We start from the raw sequence: 16484 nt of genomic DNA, 5'->3' as shown, positions 1-16484 counted from the left end.
TGGGCTGGGGCCACCCACCACTCACTTTCCTTCCTTTCAGCCTGGCCGAGTCCTCATCCTTCAAGTCTAGGTTCACCATCAGCACCTCTACGCAGCCCACCCGACCTGGGAGAGGCAGCAAAGAGCTGGCCTGGAGTTGGCAGGGGAGGGTACTCGCTGGGTCTGACAGCTCAAATACCACGCCTGGCGCTGCCACCATGGGCCCTGGTGAGGCATGACCTCCTCCACTCCAGGAAGGGGCAGGGCTGGGAGAAGGGCTTGGAGGGTCCTCAGCCTCGACTGGGAAACAAGGCAGCTGGGGCCACTGGGCGGCCTTCCTCAGCCACGCGGGGAAGCGACGGGCCATGCTCCAGCCTCGGGAGGAATGGGTTTTCAATGCTTGTTTGCTCCAGAGGATTTCAATGAACTCTCCTCTCTGGGAGGCTGAGCAGCAAATGCTCGCAGGTCTGCATGGGGAGCAGACGCCGCGGGGGCAGGGGCCTTGAGAACCTCTGGAATCAGGGTCAGCCTCGCAGGGCTGTGGTGCCTGCCTGGCCACTTCCATGAGAGCGCCAGCTCCCAACAGGCCTGCGGGCACCCCCCGCCCCCCAGCTGCTCTGCTCCCCGGAGGGGCAGGAAGCTCCTACGGCTCTGCTTTCCTCTTGCTCCCCTCAGTGACAGACACAAGAGCTAGTTCAAAGAGAAATCAGGACCAGCCCAAAGGCTACAGAGCCCCTGGGGTTGGCCAGGATGGGGAACCTCTGTTCCTATGACACAGACAGGGAAGCTGCCTCTGGGCTGCACGAACCCTTCCAACGTCTGTGACCCACAGAGTCCACACCAGGCGGAGAACCACCAGTTCTCAAACATGGTGGAGCTCAGAGGATGTGGAAACCTCGGGGCAGCCCCCCTGAGCAAGTGTGTGTGGCCCGGCACACACCCACCCCACCCACCCCACCTGAGGAGGAGAAAGGCCAAGGCCCTGGGACCCTCGGCCCAGAGCCCACCAGCCTGGCTTGGTCTCACCGGGCAGGACCTGCGGGCCAGGGCCACCTGGAGGGAGCCCACCCCTCCAGCTTCCCAGCAGGCCCTTCGGCAGGGGATGGGGGACCCATGGCGCGGTCCTCATTCCCCTCCAGTATTCGTACACCATGCTAGTGAACCCCGAGGCGCCACACTCAGAGGCGACCTGGACGCCCAGGCAGCAGTCATGCTAAGGCACTCGTAAAGGGGTCTGCTCTTTTGTCCTGTCTGCCCAGCCCCACCCCACGGGCCCTGGGAGTACAGCCCAAAGGCCTCCCCGCTGGTTATGAGGCGTTCCTTCTCAAGGCCTCACTGGATCAGTCCCGCAGCCCGAGGTCACGGGTCCAGGCAGTGGCCAGGCCCAGCCCCACTCTGACCCCTACTGACAAGACAGGACTCATGCAGGCACAGATTCCCCCTGGAGGCCCAAGCACAGGAACCCTAGGGCTGCCTGGCAGGGAGGGGCCACCATTCCAAGGACGTGCACTCACCACGAGCTGGGGCACGGGCAGTGACCTGCCCTCCTGGCTCAGCGACACATAGGTGAAGAAGGCACTGGCAGCCCGGTAGCGCTTCTGAGAGCTGTCCACAACAGGGTCGGCGTCCACCAAGACCTCGATCTCCATGGACTTATTGCTCGTGAAGGTCATGCGTCCCGAGATGGTGATGACGCAGCCTGTGAAGAAGACAGGGCAGAGGTCAGGGCGGCCTCCACCCCACGGCCGGGCGGGGGACATTGGTGTTTCTGTGGCCAGCAGGCAGACACTTGGTTAGGGGAAGAAGCAGCTTGGCTGACTACCAGATGTTCAAATAACAGAATATTAGAACGTGTCGTTAGTTGCCCGGGAATGTTTATCTTTCTAGTGAGCAGGTTTATCTATGCAAAAACTCAGCACTGAAGGATTTTGGTGGCCATGAGTTCGAGCCCCCGCACAGGCAGGCTCTTTCCCGGCCGGGAGCGGCAGCACCTGCCAAAAGGCTTTTAGAGCTACTGCGCCCCCGCCAGGGGAGGCCGCAGTCTGCCTTCCAGGAGCCCTGGGTGTCAGCTGGCTCTGCCCTTCCTTAGGTCAGGGTCAAATCTGCAACCTGCACTGTCCATTCACTGGCCTTGCTGGTGCCCACCGGAGCCACAGTTGCCCCACTACACTGCTCCAAGCACCAAGACAGAACCTTATATCACCTTCCACAGCCACTCCCACCCTCAGGGGCTCTGGTGACACAGGGTCACAAGGCAGCTGCCCTTGCCCCTTGGTAGGATTGAATCATATGTGACTGCATGCCAAGCCTCCCTTCTGGCCCCACTGGTCTCACCCACGGGACCAGAGCTTCCTCCTCTGGGCTGTTGGATGCCACACCCCTTGGCCAGAGTCCTCCATGCTCAAAGCACCAGCCCCATTTCTCTGTGAATCATGACAAAGTCCAAAGTTACCAGTTCCCATACATTGTCCCTGTGTCCCTCTCTCCCCCTCAACCTTAACCAACCTCTCTGTAGGCCCCATGCTCCCCGGGGCACAACAGTCCATCCTGGCAGAAGCTTCCTGACTCAGAGCTGCTTTTCTGCCCCCGCCACCCTCCCCGGTATGGGCTCCGTCCTCCCACCTGGCCTCGACATAATCCCTTAATCTCAGGGAGCTCAGCTCTTCCCTATAGGCAGGCATGAGGCACCCTGCCAGGGGGATAGCTACGGGAGGGAAGGACTCAAGCCAAGAGCTGACCTGGGGCCCCGGGAAGGTGTCACCGTCGACGTCACTGGCCACTGGGCTGCAGAAACTCCTGAGGACTTCCGGGGCAAGTGCTGCCCTGCGGTCAGAATGTCCTCCCAGGCGGCCCAGCGTGGCCTCTATTCTGGGCCAGGCTCAAGGAAATCCCTGCCCGACTCTGGCTGCTGGGACTTCCTCCCCAGGAAATAGATCTGGCTTCAGGGACCTTTTAACGTGGCCTCTGGAACCCCCAGTGTCCTAGCTCCACCGAGACTGGCCTCAAAAGGCAGGTTTAGAGACCCAGAGCGAGAAAGCGGCCAGGTGGTGGCTGTTGGGGGGCGGTTAGCAGGTCAGAGGCAAGAGCGGTTATTCCATGTTAAAAAGTATCAGAACGATCCAAGCTACATTCAACTTCATACTTACAGGGAGTGCTTCGTGCCAGTGCTGGGAGAGGAGGAAGGAGCTGTGTGGTCAGCGCCAGCAGGCATTACGTGAGCTGTAAGGTATAGAGTCCTGTGCAAAGCGCCTGCAGTCACAAGACACACCCCGGGAGGAGGGCAGGCCATGGGCCAGGCCCCAGCTAAGGAGCTAGAAGGTTCAACGGGTCAGCCCTGAGGATCTCCCAGTATCTCTCCCTTCTTCCCCACATGCCCTGCCCACATCCCTCACCAACAACCATGTATCACACTTGGGAGTCACAGGCCAAAAAGCAGGAACAAGCCCTTTCCATGAGCAGAAACCAACAAGAACTTTCCTGAGGCCACAGGGTCACACACCGGGGCCACCCATGAGCGTGGTGCCTGCAGGAGGGCAGGTTCTAGGAGTCTTCGAACACTGGCTCTTAGTTTTGAGGAGCAACAGAAAACGTGCTTTTGTTTTTGAAGCGGAGTCTCGCTCTGTTGCCCAGGCTGGAGTGCAGTGGCACGATCACAGCTCACTGCAGCCTCTGTCTCCCAAGTTTAAGCGACTGTCATGCCTGTCACTTAAATAGCTGGGATTACAAGTGTGCACCACCACGCCCCGCCTAGTTTTGTATCTTTGGTAGAGATGAGGTTTTGCCTTGTTGACCAGGTTGGTCTAGAACTCCTGGCCTCAAGTGATCCATCTGCCTTGGCCTCCCAAAGTGCTGGGATTATAATCAGGTGTAAGCCACTTCGCCCAGGCTCCAAAAACATGCTCTTGATGTTACCCATGAAGACCCCCCCTCGGCCACCGCTGCCATGGCCAGATCCTGGCTACTCGTGACGTAATTGCTGTGTTAGAAATCTGAAGAAACTCCTAACAGCAATCAACAATGACTTTAAACAACTAAGTAGATTAATTATAAAAGCATTAGATGTAACAACAAAAAGAAGAGAATGCTGTCTAAGAGAACCTCTTGTGGTCCATAATACAATTAACACTTCATAAATGTCAGGAAAACTTTCAATTACAACCAAAACCTGAGACTTTTCACCCTTCAGAGAGCAACATCATTATTCTAAACAAGACACAGGTCATAAGGTTGGCTGGCAAGACAAAGATACTTTAAAGCTGGAAACCTAACTGGACATAGTGGTGCACGCCTGTGGTCCCAGCTACTCGGGAGGCTGAGGTGGGAGCATTGCTTAAACACAGGAGGTGGAGTCTGCAGTCAGCTGAGATTGCACCACTGCACTCTAGCCTGGGTGACAGAGCAAGACCCTGTCTCAGAAAAAAAAAACAAAACAAAACTGGAAACCTGATGTGGTCACTGGCTGGGACTTAATTTGAAACCTAGGGTTGACAGACGAATCACAAGTCCCAGTCACCAGGAGAGAGCCCAGAGTTTCCAGGGGCCCTGGCTTAGGGTGTCCCGTCTCCTAGACCCTGGGCTCAGAAGGCACATCCCACACATGACACCAGGGTCTCACAGGCAGCCTCTGGGAAGGGACCATCCCAGGAGACCTTGGGGGGACCAGCTCCCACCCCCAGGGCTCTGTTCCTGCTCCAGCCCTTCCTGAAGAATTCCAGCTACAGACTGGGCACAGTGGCTCATACCTATAATCCCAGCACTTTGGGAGGCCAAGGCGGGCTCATCACTTGAGGTCAGGAGTTTGAGACCAGCCTGACCAACATGGTAAACCTTGTCTCTATTAAAAATACAAAATTAGCCAGGCATGGTGGCACATGCCTGTAGTCCCAGCTATTTGGGAGGCTGAGGCAAGAGAATCGCCTGAACCTGGGAGGCAGAGGTTGCAGTGAACTGAGATCACGCCATTGCACTCCAGCCTGGGCGACAAGAGTGAAACTCCATCTCAAAAAAAAAAAAAAAAAAAGAATTCCAGCTACAGGCACTTTGTCAACTCCAGGATGGCAGCTGAGGCACACACCAAATCCTTCTCTCCGCCTCCTCCGGGTCACATGGAGGTCCCCCTGCAGCATCGAGGCCACCCTGGGGACGGAGGTCCATCCAGATGGGGTTGGGGTACTGAGCAACTGGCCTCGGCCTGCCTCCTGCTTTCCACACCCCACCAGAGTGGCCTTCTGTGAGCTCCGTGAAGCTACTGGCCCCCGTGGCCTCTCTCTGGAAAAGCCCTCCTCCCACCCCCATCTGGTTCATCTTCTGTGCCTCGGCTCAAGCATCCCCTCTCCAGGGAGCTGCCCAGGATGGCGCAACCCCCTCCACTGCACCCCTCTAGAACAGTCCTCCGCCCCTGCAGAGCCAGTGATCCCATTGGTACTGGCACACTTGTTGGCTTGTCTGTTTCACTGATGTCTGTCTCCGTCTAGCCTGGAAGTCCCATGAGGGCAGGGCCGGGCCCAGGGGGCCCAAAGCAAGTATCCAGTTGACAGGCTGGAACCCTCTGGAGACCCACGAGGGCTGGGTGTGGGTCACATGTGGACACCAGGCCACCACAGACTCAAGCTGGCCAGAGCCCCATTAGAGCCCCAGGTTTGCATCCTCCTGGAGCAGATGCTGAGCAGGCCAGGATCAGGAGTGCCCAGGAGCATGGCCAACAGCCCCTTCCAAGCCCTGCTGGCTGGTACTTCCTTCCAGTCTCAACTTCAGTGCCACTCCTGGGAGCAGCCCGCCCTGGAGTCCCACACCTGTCCACCTCCCTGCCTCCCTGCAAGCGGGTGGAGAGCCTGGGGGCAGTCAAGTGCTGGCCATCACCTGCCCATGGGGCAGCCCAGACTGGCTCCACCCTTCCTGCCAATTCCTCCACAGCACGGCAACACGCTGTCATTCCTCCACTAGGTCAGAGCCTGGATCATCCAGGCTGCCAGTCAAATCATGACCGTGCCCACAGGTCCCTCCACCAAATGTGGAGGCGGGTGAGGCTGGTCATGCATCAGAGAGCTGAAGACAACGTGTCCCGGTGGCTCTCGGGAGCACTGAACCTGACACGAAAGGCAGAGGCAGGGCCCAACAAGCACTGCCTGCAGACCTGGCCGCGTCACGTGGAGGTCAGGATGCTCCAGGATCTCCCAGCAATGAGGGGAGCTCAGGCCTCCTTCCCACGAAGCCTGCCTTGATTCAGCCCTCCCCCTAGGCATGAGAAGGGCAGGAAGGGGGTCCGCACTTGCCCTGTATACCAGTAGTGTCTGTCTGTACCCTGTGGTGAACCTGGCACTAGGCAAAGTTGGGACATTGCGGGGCCCATCCAAGGAAGGGGAGAGAACCCCAAATCCACTTCCACATACCTGCCTCAGAAACCAGCAAAGCAAACCAGCAAAGCAAACACAACCCTAAGCAGTGCCAGGCCCTGCCATGACAAGGCAGCCAAGACTCGGAGGGCTCTGTGGGGGCAAAAAGACCTCTTGGTCCTGACAATCAACCCACAAGTGGAGGCGCTGCCTTGGGATGGCTCCACCACATCACCCGTCCAAATGCACCTGCAGTTGAGGTGGCTGGGGTTTATTTAAAAGATGGGTGGGACCAGCTTGGGGTGAAAACGGATTAACCAAGAACAGCATCTCCCACCGAGCGGGGGATCAGTGCCCACCTCGGACAGGTGTGGCTGCTTGTTTAGTTCTGGGGAAGGCGGCCAGAGGGGAGCGCCTGGTCCTCTCTGAACCTCTCTGCAGGAACAGCAGCCAGGGCCCTGATGAAGCCAGACATTCATGACAAAGTGTCTCACCAGGAAAGGCAGGGCTCTTCGAGGCCCTGCAGCAAATACGTGTCAAGGCCAGTCTCCGGAGGCGACACAGCCGTGCAGGAGGAGCCCTGAGTTCCACGGCTTTGGAGTCAGATGGGCCTGGGTTTAAATCCAGGCTTGGCCACTGAACAGGGGCAGGCCAGGAGACTGTACTGTGCCTCAGTTTCCTCATCTGCAAATGCTTTCCCTATGCACCCAGCTTCAGAGAATGCAGGGCAGCAGGAGACCCAGCCACGACCCACTCACAGTGGCTCTCCTTCATCAGGGGCTCCACAGGCCTCCTGGGCGTTTGGGGGGTAAATTCTTCCACATTTCTAAAGGAGACACAGTCAACCCATGTGGGTCTATTCTTGCTGCGAGGCAATATTGATGTCAGCTGCCCACATTCATTATGTCACCAGACAGGCCCAGGACAGGAATTTGGGGTGGGGCCTGAGTGTGCCCCACGGGCTCCGCTGGAGAGGCTTGCAGGGGGTAAAAGCAATCATACCACGAAGGAATAAGAAGCAACGTTGAAACAAATCACTCCCTATGGTTTGCTTTTTCTCAGCAGACACATTTACACCAGGCAAGAAGCTGCTTCCCATGCTGTCCAACTGAGTACGATGGGCTATTGCATCAGTAAGGGAGGTTTCATCTTTTCAGCTCGTGAAGCCTTAAAAACAACCCCACCGGCCGGGCGCGGTGGCTCACGCCTGTAATCCCAGCACTTTGGGAGGCCAAGGTGGGTGGATCACGAGGTCGGGAGATCGAGACCATCCTGGCTAACACGGCGAAACCCCGTCGCTACTAAAAAATACAAAAAATTAGCCGGACGTGGTAGCAGGCACCTGTATTCCCAGCTACTCGGGAGAACGGCGTGAACCCGGGAGGCGGAGCTTGCAGTGAGCTGATATCGCACCACTGCACTCCAGCCTGGGTGACAGAGCAAGACTCCGTCTCAAAACAAACAAACAAACAAAAATAAACCCTACCCACGATCCCTGGGCTCCAGGATGGGAGCGGCTGTAGCAGCTCCGACATGGTCTGGCTGTGTATATTCTGTGCTGAACACTGCGGGCCGCCCCCCCCCCCGACATGAGCGTGGTCTAAGAGGCGGGGCTCAGCTGTGCTCACAGGACCCCAATCCATAAGGTCCCTCCGGCCCTGGGTTCCAGTGCAAACACTCCGAGAGGCTGGGGGAGCAGGAAGGCTCGCTGCCTCTACTCCCTTCTCCCGAACCTCCCAAACTTCTCAGGGGCCCAATGTCTGTGGCTGAAGGGCCTGGACAGGGTGAGGGGGCGCTTCCTCTCCAGCTGCCTTGAAACCACCCAGGGCTGAGGAGGCCCTTCTCCCTCTCCAGGGTCCCTGCCTGCCCACAGGGCTTGGAGGAGGAGGAAGCAGAGTGCACAGGTGGCTGGAGCCTTGGTTGTCTCTTTAAGTCAGGTAGGACTACCTACCTACTGTGGGAGGAAGAACAGTGACCCTGGGAGATGTCCCCCCCTCTTCTGGACCTTTGAACATGTGACCTTACACAGCAAAAAGGACTTTGCAGACCTGACTAGGTCAAGGACCCTGAGACAGCAGCACAGGCAGGCTCGAGATGGCAGTGTCTGTCTCCGACTGCCTCTGAACTCAGCAGCACAAAGGGCCCCTGCGCTGAAGCCATCGGGAGGGACACCACCCAGCAGTGTCTTCCTTGGGGCCTGAGCCCGCTAACTGTGGGAGCCCTTAACGATGCATTTTCAAGCTGCTGAGAGCCAGGAGTTCCGGCACAAGCGCACGGGGACCGGCTGCAGTCACTCAACAGTCCAGCGCAGGCCTCAAAGGTGGCTGTAGCCGTGTGTGATCAACGAGGATCGAGCTTCATCACTCACACTCCAGGTCCTGACAGCGGATGCCGGGTGGTGTTCAGGCCAGGTCGTTGGGGACCAAAGCATGAGCTCAGAGCTCTGGTCCCAAAGACCGACTGCTGGGCCTGCCCTCCCAGCCCCACCTGGAACCAGCTCCATGGCCATGAACAGCTTCCTTAACCCCTCAGAACTGCAGCTTCCAAATGGGAAAGACAGCGAGGTAGCGACAGTCCCTGTCTCACTGGGCTGCGTGAGAAGTAAATGTTATGAAGCACGTAGCACAATGCCTGGCATCAAGTATGTCATATTAGGTACAGTTAAATATATCGGTGCCTGTAGTGAGCCGAATTATGAATTACAGCCGCTTTCTGTTTTTAAGTACTTGTTGAGCCTGCCTGGAATGGCACAGCCCGTGAGCACTGGCAGGTACCCCAGCCTGACTCCCCCAGCAGACGGGCGTCTCTCCAGGGGCGGCAGCAGCCAGATTTTAGCAGTATGCCAGAGATTTGGAAAAGAAAACAAAATAATACCAAAAAAAAAAAAAAAAAAAAAGCTGTTAGCAAGACGGAGAGGTTGCCAAGTGTTTCAGAGTTTAGGAAAAGCTCAGCGTTTACACTCCAAAAAGAGCTGTGGTTGTTAACTTTCGTAAGAAAAGCCTGGAAACAGTGAACTGACTTCGTATTTCTTACATAACACACCCCGAGGCCTTTTCTAGAAGACTACTCATTTTTCACCCTAATAGTGGAGATCGTTTCTCCCCAAGAAAACGTCAACTTTATGTTTTCTCACCAAGTGCTTCCAAAACGATTACACTGAAGGTAACGATAGAACTTTTTCACACCAGCTATCTCTGGGCATTTTAATGTCTCAACTGAAAAAAAAAAAAAAATCCACACAGCAAGTGACCCCGCAGCTCCCATTAGGGGCTCCTCTGCTTGCCTGGGGGGCGGAGGCTCTCCCGCTCTGTGGGTGCCAGTGGGCTGGGCTCCATGTGCCTTCCCCTATGCTGGTCCCTTGGGTGCGGGCTCCGGCCTGTCACGGCCCTCGCATCCCCAGCACCTACTCCGTTGCTGGCCTGGGAACTCCACGTGCCTTTGCTGGGTGGGCACTTCACATTTCCCATGAGATCCAGTCACATGGATGAAGCGGTCCTTCCTTCGCTCCAACTGCCTGGTGAGAGTTTAACTTGCCACATACCTGCTAAGGACCCCATAGGTGCTTGGCCGTGCCAGTTGGTGCACAGGTGTAAGGGGACAGCTATGATAAGTGGCAGCCTGTCCTAGCAGACCTGAAATACCAGCTGGAGGGACTGGAGCTGACTGTGGTGTGTCCCAGGCAGCCACGGAGGCTGTGAGCAGAGGAACAGCAGGTCCCTGGCGTCAAAAGGCTGTGACAATGGAGGTGGTGTTGGGTCGGGCTGGTGAGGGGTGAGGGTAACAGTCAGGTCTGCAAAGTCCTTTTTGCTGTGTAAGGTCACATGTTCAAAGGTCCAGAAGAGGGGGGGACATCTCCCAGGGTCACTGTTCTTCCTCCCACAGTAGGTAGGTAGTCCTACCTGACTTAAAGAGACAACCAAGGCTCCAGCCACCTGTGCACTCTGCTTCCTCCTCCTCCAAGCCCTGTGGGCAGGCAGGGACCCTGGAGAGGGAGAAGGGCCTCCTCAGCCCTCTGTGGCCCAGGCAAGTGTGGGGCATCCTGGAAGAGTCTGGTTCGTAAGTGCCGAATTTGCAGCCAACAGAGCTGGGCCCACGGCAGGGTGGCAGTGGCCTCTGTGGCTGCTGGTGAGGCCCTTCCCAGTCATGACAAGTACCCCAAGTTTGTAAGTTCCTCCTAGGCACACGCCCTTCGTGGCTGAAACTCAAAGTTATCTTCTGAACCCCTGGGCCAATGTCTGGATGAAGCAAAGCTGCCCGTGTAACTTCCTGACAGATACTCCACCTGAGCAAGGGGAAGCCACAGCCACGGGGCCTGGCACTTGGCCGATATCGCACAAAAGATCACTCTCCCAAGGAGGCAGTTTTACGGGAGGCTGAAGGAGAGAAACCAAAGCACTTCCTGCCTTAAATCTGGAGAAGCCACCCCGCAGGTCCGGCGTCTCCATTCCACATTCCCACTGTTTTGTGTTTATTTTTTTATTTTTATTTTTTTTTTTTTCCGAGACGGAGTCTGGCTCTGTCGCCCAGGCTGGAGTGAAGTGACACGATCTCGGCTCACTGCAACATCTGCCTCCTGGGTTCAAGCGATTCTCCTATCTCAGCCCCCCAAGTAGCTGGGATTACAGGCATCTGCCACCACACCCGGCTAACTTTTGTATTTTTAGTTGAGACGGGGTTTCACCATGTTGGTCAGGCTGGTTTCAAACTCCTGACCTCAGGTGATCAGACTGCCTCAGCCTCCCAAAGTGCTGGGATTACAGATGTAAGCCACCAGGCCCAGCCTGTTTTGTTTTTTAAATTGAGACAAGGTCTCACTCTGTCACCCAGGCTGAGCGCAGTGGCGCAATCACGGCTCACACTGCAGCCTCTGCCTCCTGGGCTCATGTGATCCTCCTTCCTTAGCCTCCTGAGTAGCCCAGATAATTTTTAAATTTTTTGTAGAGATGGCGTCTCACCGTGTTGCCCAGGCTGGTCTCAAACTCCAGGGGTCAAGTGATCTTCCCGCCTCAGCCTCACAAAGTATTGGAATTACAAGCGTGAGCCACTGTGACCAGCCTGCTTTATTTTGTTTTTTGGTTTTTTTTTTTGCCTTTTTTTTTTTGAGACAGAGTCTCGCTCTGTCGCCCAGGCTGGAGTGCAGTGGCCGGATCTCAGCTCACAGCAAGCTCCGCCTCCCGGGTTTACGCCATTCTCCTGCCTCAGCCTCCCGAGTAGCTGGGACTACAGGCGCCCGCCACCTCGCCCAGCTAGTTTTTTGTATTTTTTAGTAGAGACGGGGTTTCACCATGTTAGCCAGGATGGTCTCGATCTCCTGACCTCGTGATCCAACCGTCTCGGCCTCCCAAAGTGCTGGGATTACAGGCTTGAGCCACCGCACCCGGCCTTTGTTTTGTTTTTAAAGAGACAGGGGTCTCACTGTGTTGCGTACGCTGGTCTCGAACTCCTAGACTTAAGCAATCCTCCTACTTTAGCATCTTAAGTAGCCAACACTACAGGCGTGACCCATCGTGCCCAGGCCCAGCTATTTTTCTAATAAAATATGCTGAAATGGGCAAATCAGAAAACCACCTTCCACCTGCTAAGAAAGAATAATGTGCTCCCAAAAGATGCCCACACCCGAACCACAGAACCTTTGACCTCACATGGCAAATGGTACTCTGCAGACATTGACTAAGTGACAGCCCTGGAGACAGGAAGATTGTTCTGGGGTAGCCGGGTGGCCTGATAGAATCACAGGGGTCCTATGAGAGAGAGGCAGGAGTCTCAGCTCGAGGTGGGGAATGGGATGATGTTAGGAGAGGCTGGAGGTTGGCCGGTGCCATGAGCCGAGGAATGTGGACGGCTCAGAAGCTGGGAAAGGCGAGACATGGATTCTTCCCTCCAGCCTGCTGGTGGGATGCAGCCTGTGGACCTGCCTTAGACTTCTGACCTCCAGAATTACAGGAGGGCGAGCGCGGGCTGTTTTAAGCTACTATGTATGGAAATGTTGCAGCAGCCCCAGGGAACTCACGGAGGCCACATGACTGGCAACAGGTCTCAACTCCTGGGCTTTTCCCCACTGTGGCAGATCAGCTTGTGGGAGGTAGGGGGTTCCTCCCAGGGGGACCAGTGGCCTCTCAGGGCTGCTCACATGAGGGGGCGCAGGCTGTGAACGGCTGCCATGGCCCTGCTGTGCCCTAGGGCTCCAACCACCTGGATGTGCCCAGTCCACCTGCAGGCACCTTTCCATAAACGTATGATTTTAAAAGTAATCCTTACGCAGATTAAATTTATACTTGACTTAAGGTTAATACTAATACAATGCCCCAACACAAAGAACTGCAACCCTCGGTCTATGCAACAATTTCTTGTCATTAAAAAACCGCTGCCTTCTGGGGCTTATGGAGGAGACGTCACATCCGTTCTCACTTTTGACACTGACCCCGACTCCCTGCCATTTAGAGGAAAGACCCCAGTCCTTCGTCAGTAGCCCCCAGGCCTGCTAACTGTAGAGACACTCATTTGGCTCTAGTGGGGGTGCTTTCTGGAGTCAGGGTCCAGAGCCAGCCCCCTTCCCAGCTGTCTGACTGCTCTTCTCAAAAGTGGGGGGCTGGGGGCCTGCTGCGGTCATTCCCCCTGCATTCCTCAGAGTGGCCCCTTCTCCAGGCTGACGCCAATCTCACTGCTGGCTTTCACAAGAGTGGGTCCCACATCCACTGAGACAGAGGCCGCTTAGGGCTGGTAAATCCCAGTGGGGATTTTACCAAGTTCATGGTTTTCTAAAAGTGGAAGTGAGCTAGTGTCTACACGAGTTGAGCTTTAAGGAGAGAAAGTGGGTCCCCAAATGATACATCTACTCACAACTTCAGAATGGGGCCTTTTTTTTTTTTTTTAAGATGGAGTCTTGTTCTGTCGCCCAGGCTGGAGTGTAGTGGCGCAATCTCGGCTCACCACAAGCTCCACTTCCCGGGTTCACGCCATTCTCCTGCCTCATCCTCCTGAGTAGCTGGGACTATGGGCACCCGCCACCACGCCCGGCTAACTTTTTGTATTTTTAGTAGAGATGGGGGTTTCACCGTGTTAGCCAGGATGGTCTCGACCTCCTGACCTCGTGATCTGCCCGCCTCAGCCTCCCAAAGTGCTGGGATTACAGGATTGAGCCACCATACCTTTGCTTAATTATACCTTAACAAGTATAATTAAGCAAAACGTCTTGAGATGAGATCACCCCAGATTCTCCAAGTGTGTACTAAATCCTATGACAAGTGTCCTTATAAGAGACAGAAGAAGAGGAGAAACAGAGGAGGAGGCCTTGTGACCACAGAGACAGACCAGAGTGACGCAGCCACAAGCCAAGCAACGTCAAGGAACAGCTGCTGCTCCCAGAAGCTGGAAGAGGCAGGGACGGATCCTTCCCTGAAGACTTCAGAGGGACCTTGGCCCTGCTGACACCTTGATTTCAGAATTCTGGCCTCTAGAACTGGGGGCGAACAGATGTCTATTGTTCTGAGCCCACCAGAAAGCAATGCCCATTCTCTATAGTACACAGCTCTGCCAGGCACCACGTGCAACCCGAGGTGAGGTTTCCGTGCCTGCCAGCAGCTCCCTGGGCTCCTGACACTGACTTGGACAGTCCACAAGAATGTCTGCCCCCGCCCGACAGGGCAGCAGGGTCTGGCCCTCGAGGCCTCCTTCATGGTATGGTCGAAGTGAGAGGCAGGTGTGGGGTTCGAGGGTGTACAGCGGCCCCAGCAGAGTCCGTGAGAAAGTCACACTGAAACTGTGAGGCCAGCCCCGTGTGGTTTCTCACACACCCGCCCAGTTCCACCCAGAACCCAGAGCCAGCGGGGGCTGTGCCTCTCCCCACAGCCTCGCTCTGTTTCCCTACAGAGGGGCAAGCGTGGGAGGCAGCGCACTGATCTAAGGTGCAGTGTCCTGGGGCAAGCACGATACCCTGCTCTGACAACCCAGGCCCCACTCGGCCAGGACAGCCCTCGCCTCCCTGCAAATGACCTGGCAGGTGCGACAATCCTCTGGAAAACAACACACGAGTGTGACAGCACTCAATGGCCCCCGGATGTGACAGCGTCCAGTGGGCCCTGGAGGACGCTGGCACAGAAACAGGCCAGACTCCATGGCTGCTATTTCAGTTTGGTCCAAATTCCTCTACACACAAAACAAGATGTCATCGAAGAAAACAACAGTCTTTCTGTTCCTAGTAAGGGCCCAGTGCTTTACCCAGGAGGCCCTGGCCAAAGCCAAGACGAGGTGGGGGCCTGGGTGGCCCACTATCAGGCCCTGGGTGTGGCTCAGGACAGCAGGAATCAGGCGAGCCCACCCAGCCTGCCCTGCATCCTCACTGCGTGAAGGAAGCCAATGCAAGTGAATGTCCTGCCAGGAATTCTGGCTTCTGAAAATGAAGGTCCCCTCCTGTAAGCCTTGTGGAAAGTCTTTGTCAAAGCGGCTCCTCGTCCGAGTTGCCCCAGATGTCTTCTAGGTTGCTAAGTTAATTCCTGTTAAAAGCATTCGACCCGGACTGCAGTCCCTGGTTTTCCCTTAAAACTAATGATTCCTATTGACCAAGAACCACGACACACCTCCTAGCACTCTCCCTTAATAGTTAACTCTGGTTGTACAAGGAGTTGAGGGTGGGGACTTTTTTTTTTTGCGACAGAGTCTTGCTCTGTTGCCCAGGCTGGAGTGCAGTGGTGTAATCTCGGCTCACTGCAACCTCCACCTCCCGGGTTCAAGCGACTCTCATGCTTCATCCTCCCAAGTAGCTGAGTTTACAAGCACCCACCACCACGCTTGGTTAATTTTTGTGTTTTTAGTAGAGATGGGGTTTCACCATGTTGGCTAGGCTGGTCTCGAACTCCTGGGCTCAAGTGATCCACCCACTTTGGCCTCTGAAAGTGCTGAGTACAGGTGTGAGCCACTGTGCCTGGCCGAGCTGGGGACTTTGGACGGGAGGATCCCCCTTGAACGGCTTCCACATTTCTAACAAAGCTTGCCTTTTCATTCTTTGAGTGCTTCGCTGGGCTTTGTGCAGAGAACATCTGATGACTGGGGCTGACATTTAGGAAACAGAGTGACCATCTTGGAAAGTCTATTTCTTTTTTTTTTTCTTTTGAGACAGAGTCTTGCTCTGTTGCCCAGGCTAGAGTGCAGTGGCGCAATCTCCACTCACTGCAAGCTCCGCCTCCCGGGTTCATGCCATTCTCCGGCCTCAGCCTACCGTGTAGCTGGGACTACAGGCGCCCGCCACCGCACCTGGCTAATTTTTGTATTTTTAGTAGAGACGGGGTTTCACCATGTTAGCCAGGGTGGTTTCGCTCTCCTGACCTTGTGATCTGCCCGTCTCGGCCTCCCAAAGTGCTGGGATTACAGGCGTGAGCCACCGCGCCCGGCCGGAAAGTCTATTTCTTTCCTGACAGTTCTCCAAGGACACTCAGGGACAACTGAGCACGGCGAGTCCTACGGAATGTGCATGTTTCCCACTATGGGCTGTGCATCTGTATTTCACAAGGTCACCCTAATCGTGATTTACCCAGGCATGAGTCCTAGAAAAAGCAGCATGGAATACGATGCCACGGATTATCCCGCCGCGTCAGGCACTGCCACGCACCGCGCAGGCCTGTGGGGGACAAGCTAAAACATACGGGACCCACTTGTTTTGGGTAGATTCTAAAATGACATTGTGGTCTAGGTTTGTGGCAAACATCTATCAGTTAAGAAAAGATTTTGAGTGAGCTGCTGTTGTTACAAAAAATACAAAATACAAAAATTAGTCAGTTACGGTGGAGCTGGCCTGTAGTCCCGGCTACCTGAGAGGCTGAGGTGGGAGGATCGCTTGAACACGGGAGTTCAAGCTACAGTGAGCAGATTACGCCACTGCACTCCAGCCTGGGTGACAGAATGAGACCGTGTCGTGGGGGAAAAAATGGATTCTGCAAAGTGGAAGAAAGCAATGCCAGAGACCTTCCTTCTCCTCACCCCAAAGCATCCAAAATCCAGCATGTGCGAGCCTATCCTGCTCTCAGTAATTTCAGGGAGGGAGGCAGCCCTCTACTGTTCCAATCTCAGGTGCTTCTGCCCCAGTCCTGGGTCTCCCGTTGCCAGGCGTGTTATGTGGTAGTAGCTGCCGGAGAGAGCACCAAGGCTGGCCTGCCCAGGGCCTGGGAGTCTGCCCCTACT

At 55.7% G+C, this 16484-nt stretch overlaps 2 protein-coding genes across 11 annotated transcripts in view; both read right to left on the bottom strand.

The window, feature by feature from the left end:
* Positions 1 to 16484, bottom strand: part of ACOT7 (acyl-CoA thioesterase 7) — a 192508-nt gene that overhangs the window by 15092 nt on the left and 160932 nt on the right. For 4 of the 5 annotated variants that reach the window (XM_077977866.1, XM_015141617.3, XM_028840579.2 and 1 more), the window contains one exon: positions 1494 to 1678. In XM_077977866.1, the coding sequence (XP_077833992.1) occupies positions 1494 to 1678 (185 nt within the window). Of the gene's footprint in view, positions 1 to 1493; positions 1679 to 3125; positions 3199 to 16484 lie in introns of all 5 variants that reach the window. The other variant, XR_013408990.1, reaches the window with a different exon arrangement.
* The window catches only part of RPL22 (ribosomal protein L22), a 251157-nt gene that overhangs the window by 98199 nt on the left and 136474 nt on the right, over positions 1 to 16484 (bottom strand). The window contains exon 1 of one of the 6 annotated variants that reach the window (XM_077963076.1): positions 3901 to 3904. The exons of the other annotated variants lie outside the window; for them this stretch is intronic. The gene's annotated coding sequence lies outside the window, so the exon portion shown is untranslated. Of the gene's footprint in view, positions 1 to 3900; positions 3905 to 16484 lie in introns of those variants that run through there. 6 annotated transcript variants of the gene reach the window in all.

Source organism: Macaca mulatta, chromosome 1, assembly GCF_049350105.2.
Source record: "Macaca mulatta isolate MMU2019108-1 chromosome 1, T2T-MMU8v2.0, whole genome shotgun sequence".
In the NCBI taxonomy this organism is placed as follows: Eukaryota; Metazoa; Chordata; class Mammalia; order Primates; family Cercopithecidae; genus Macaca; species Macaca mulatta.
The sequence above is the reverse complement of the archived record's forward strand: the minus strand, read 5'-3'. Positions and strand labels throughout refer to the sequence as shown.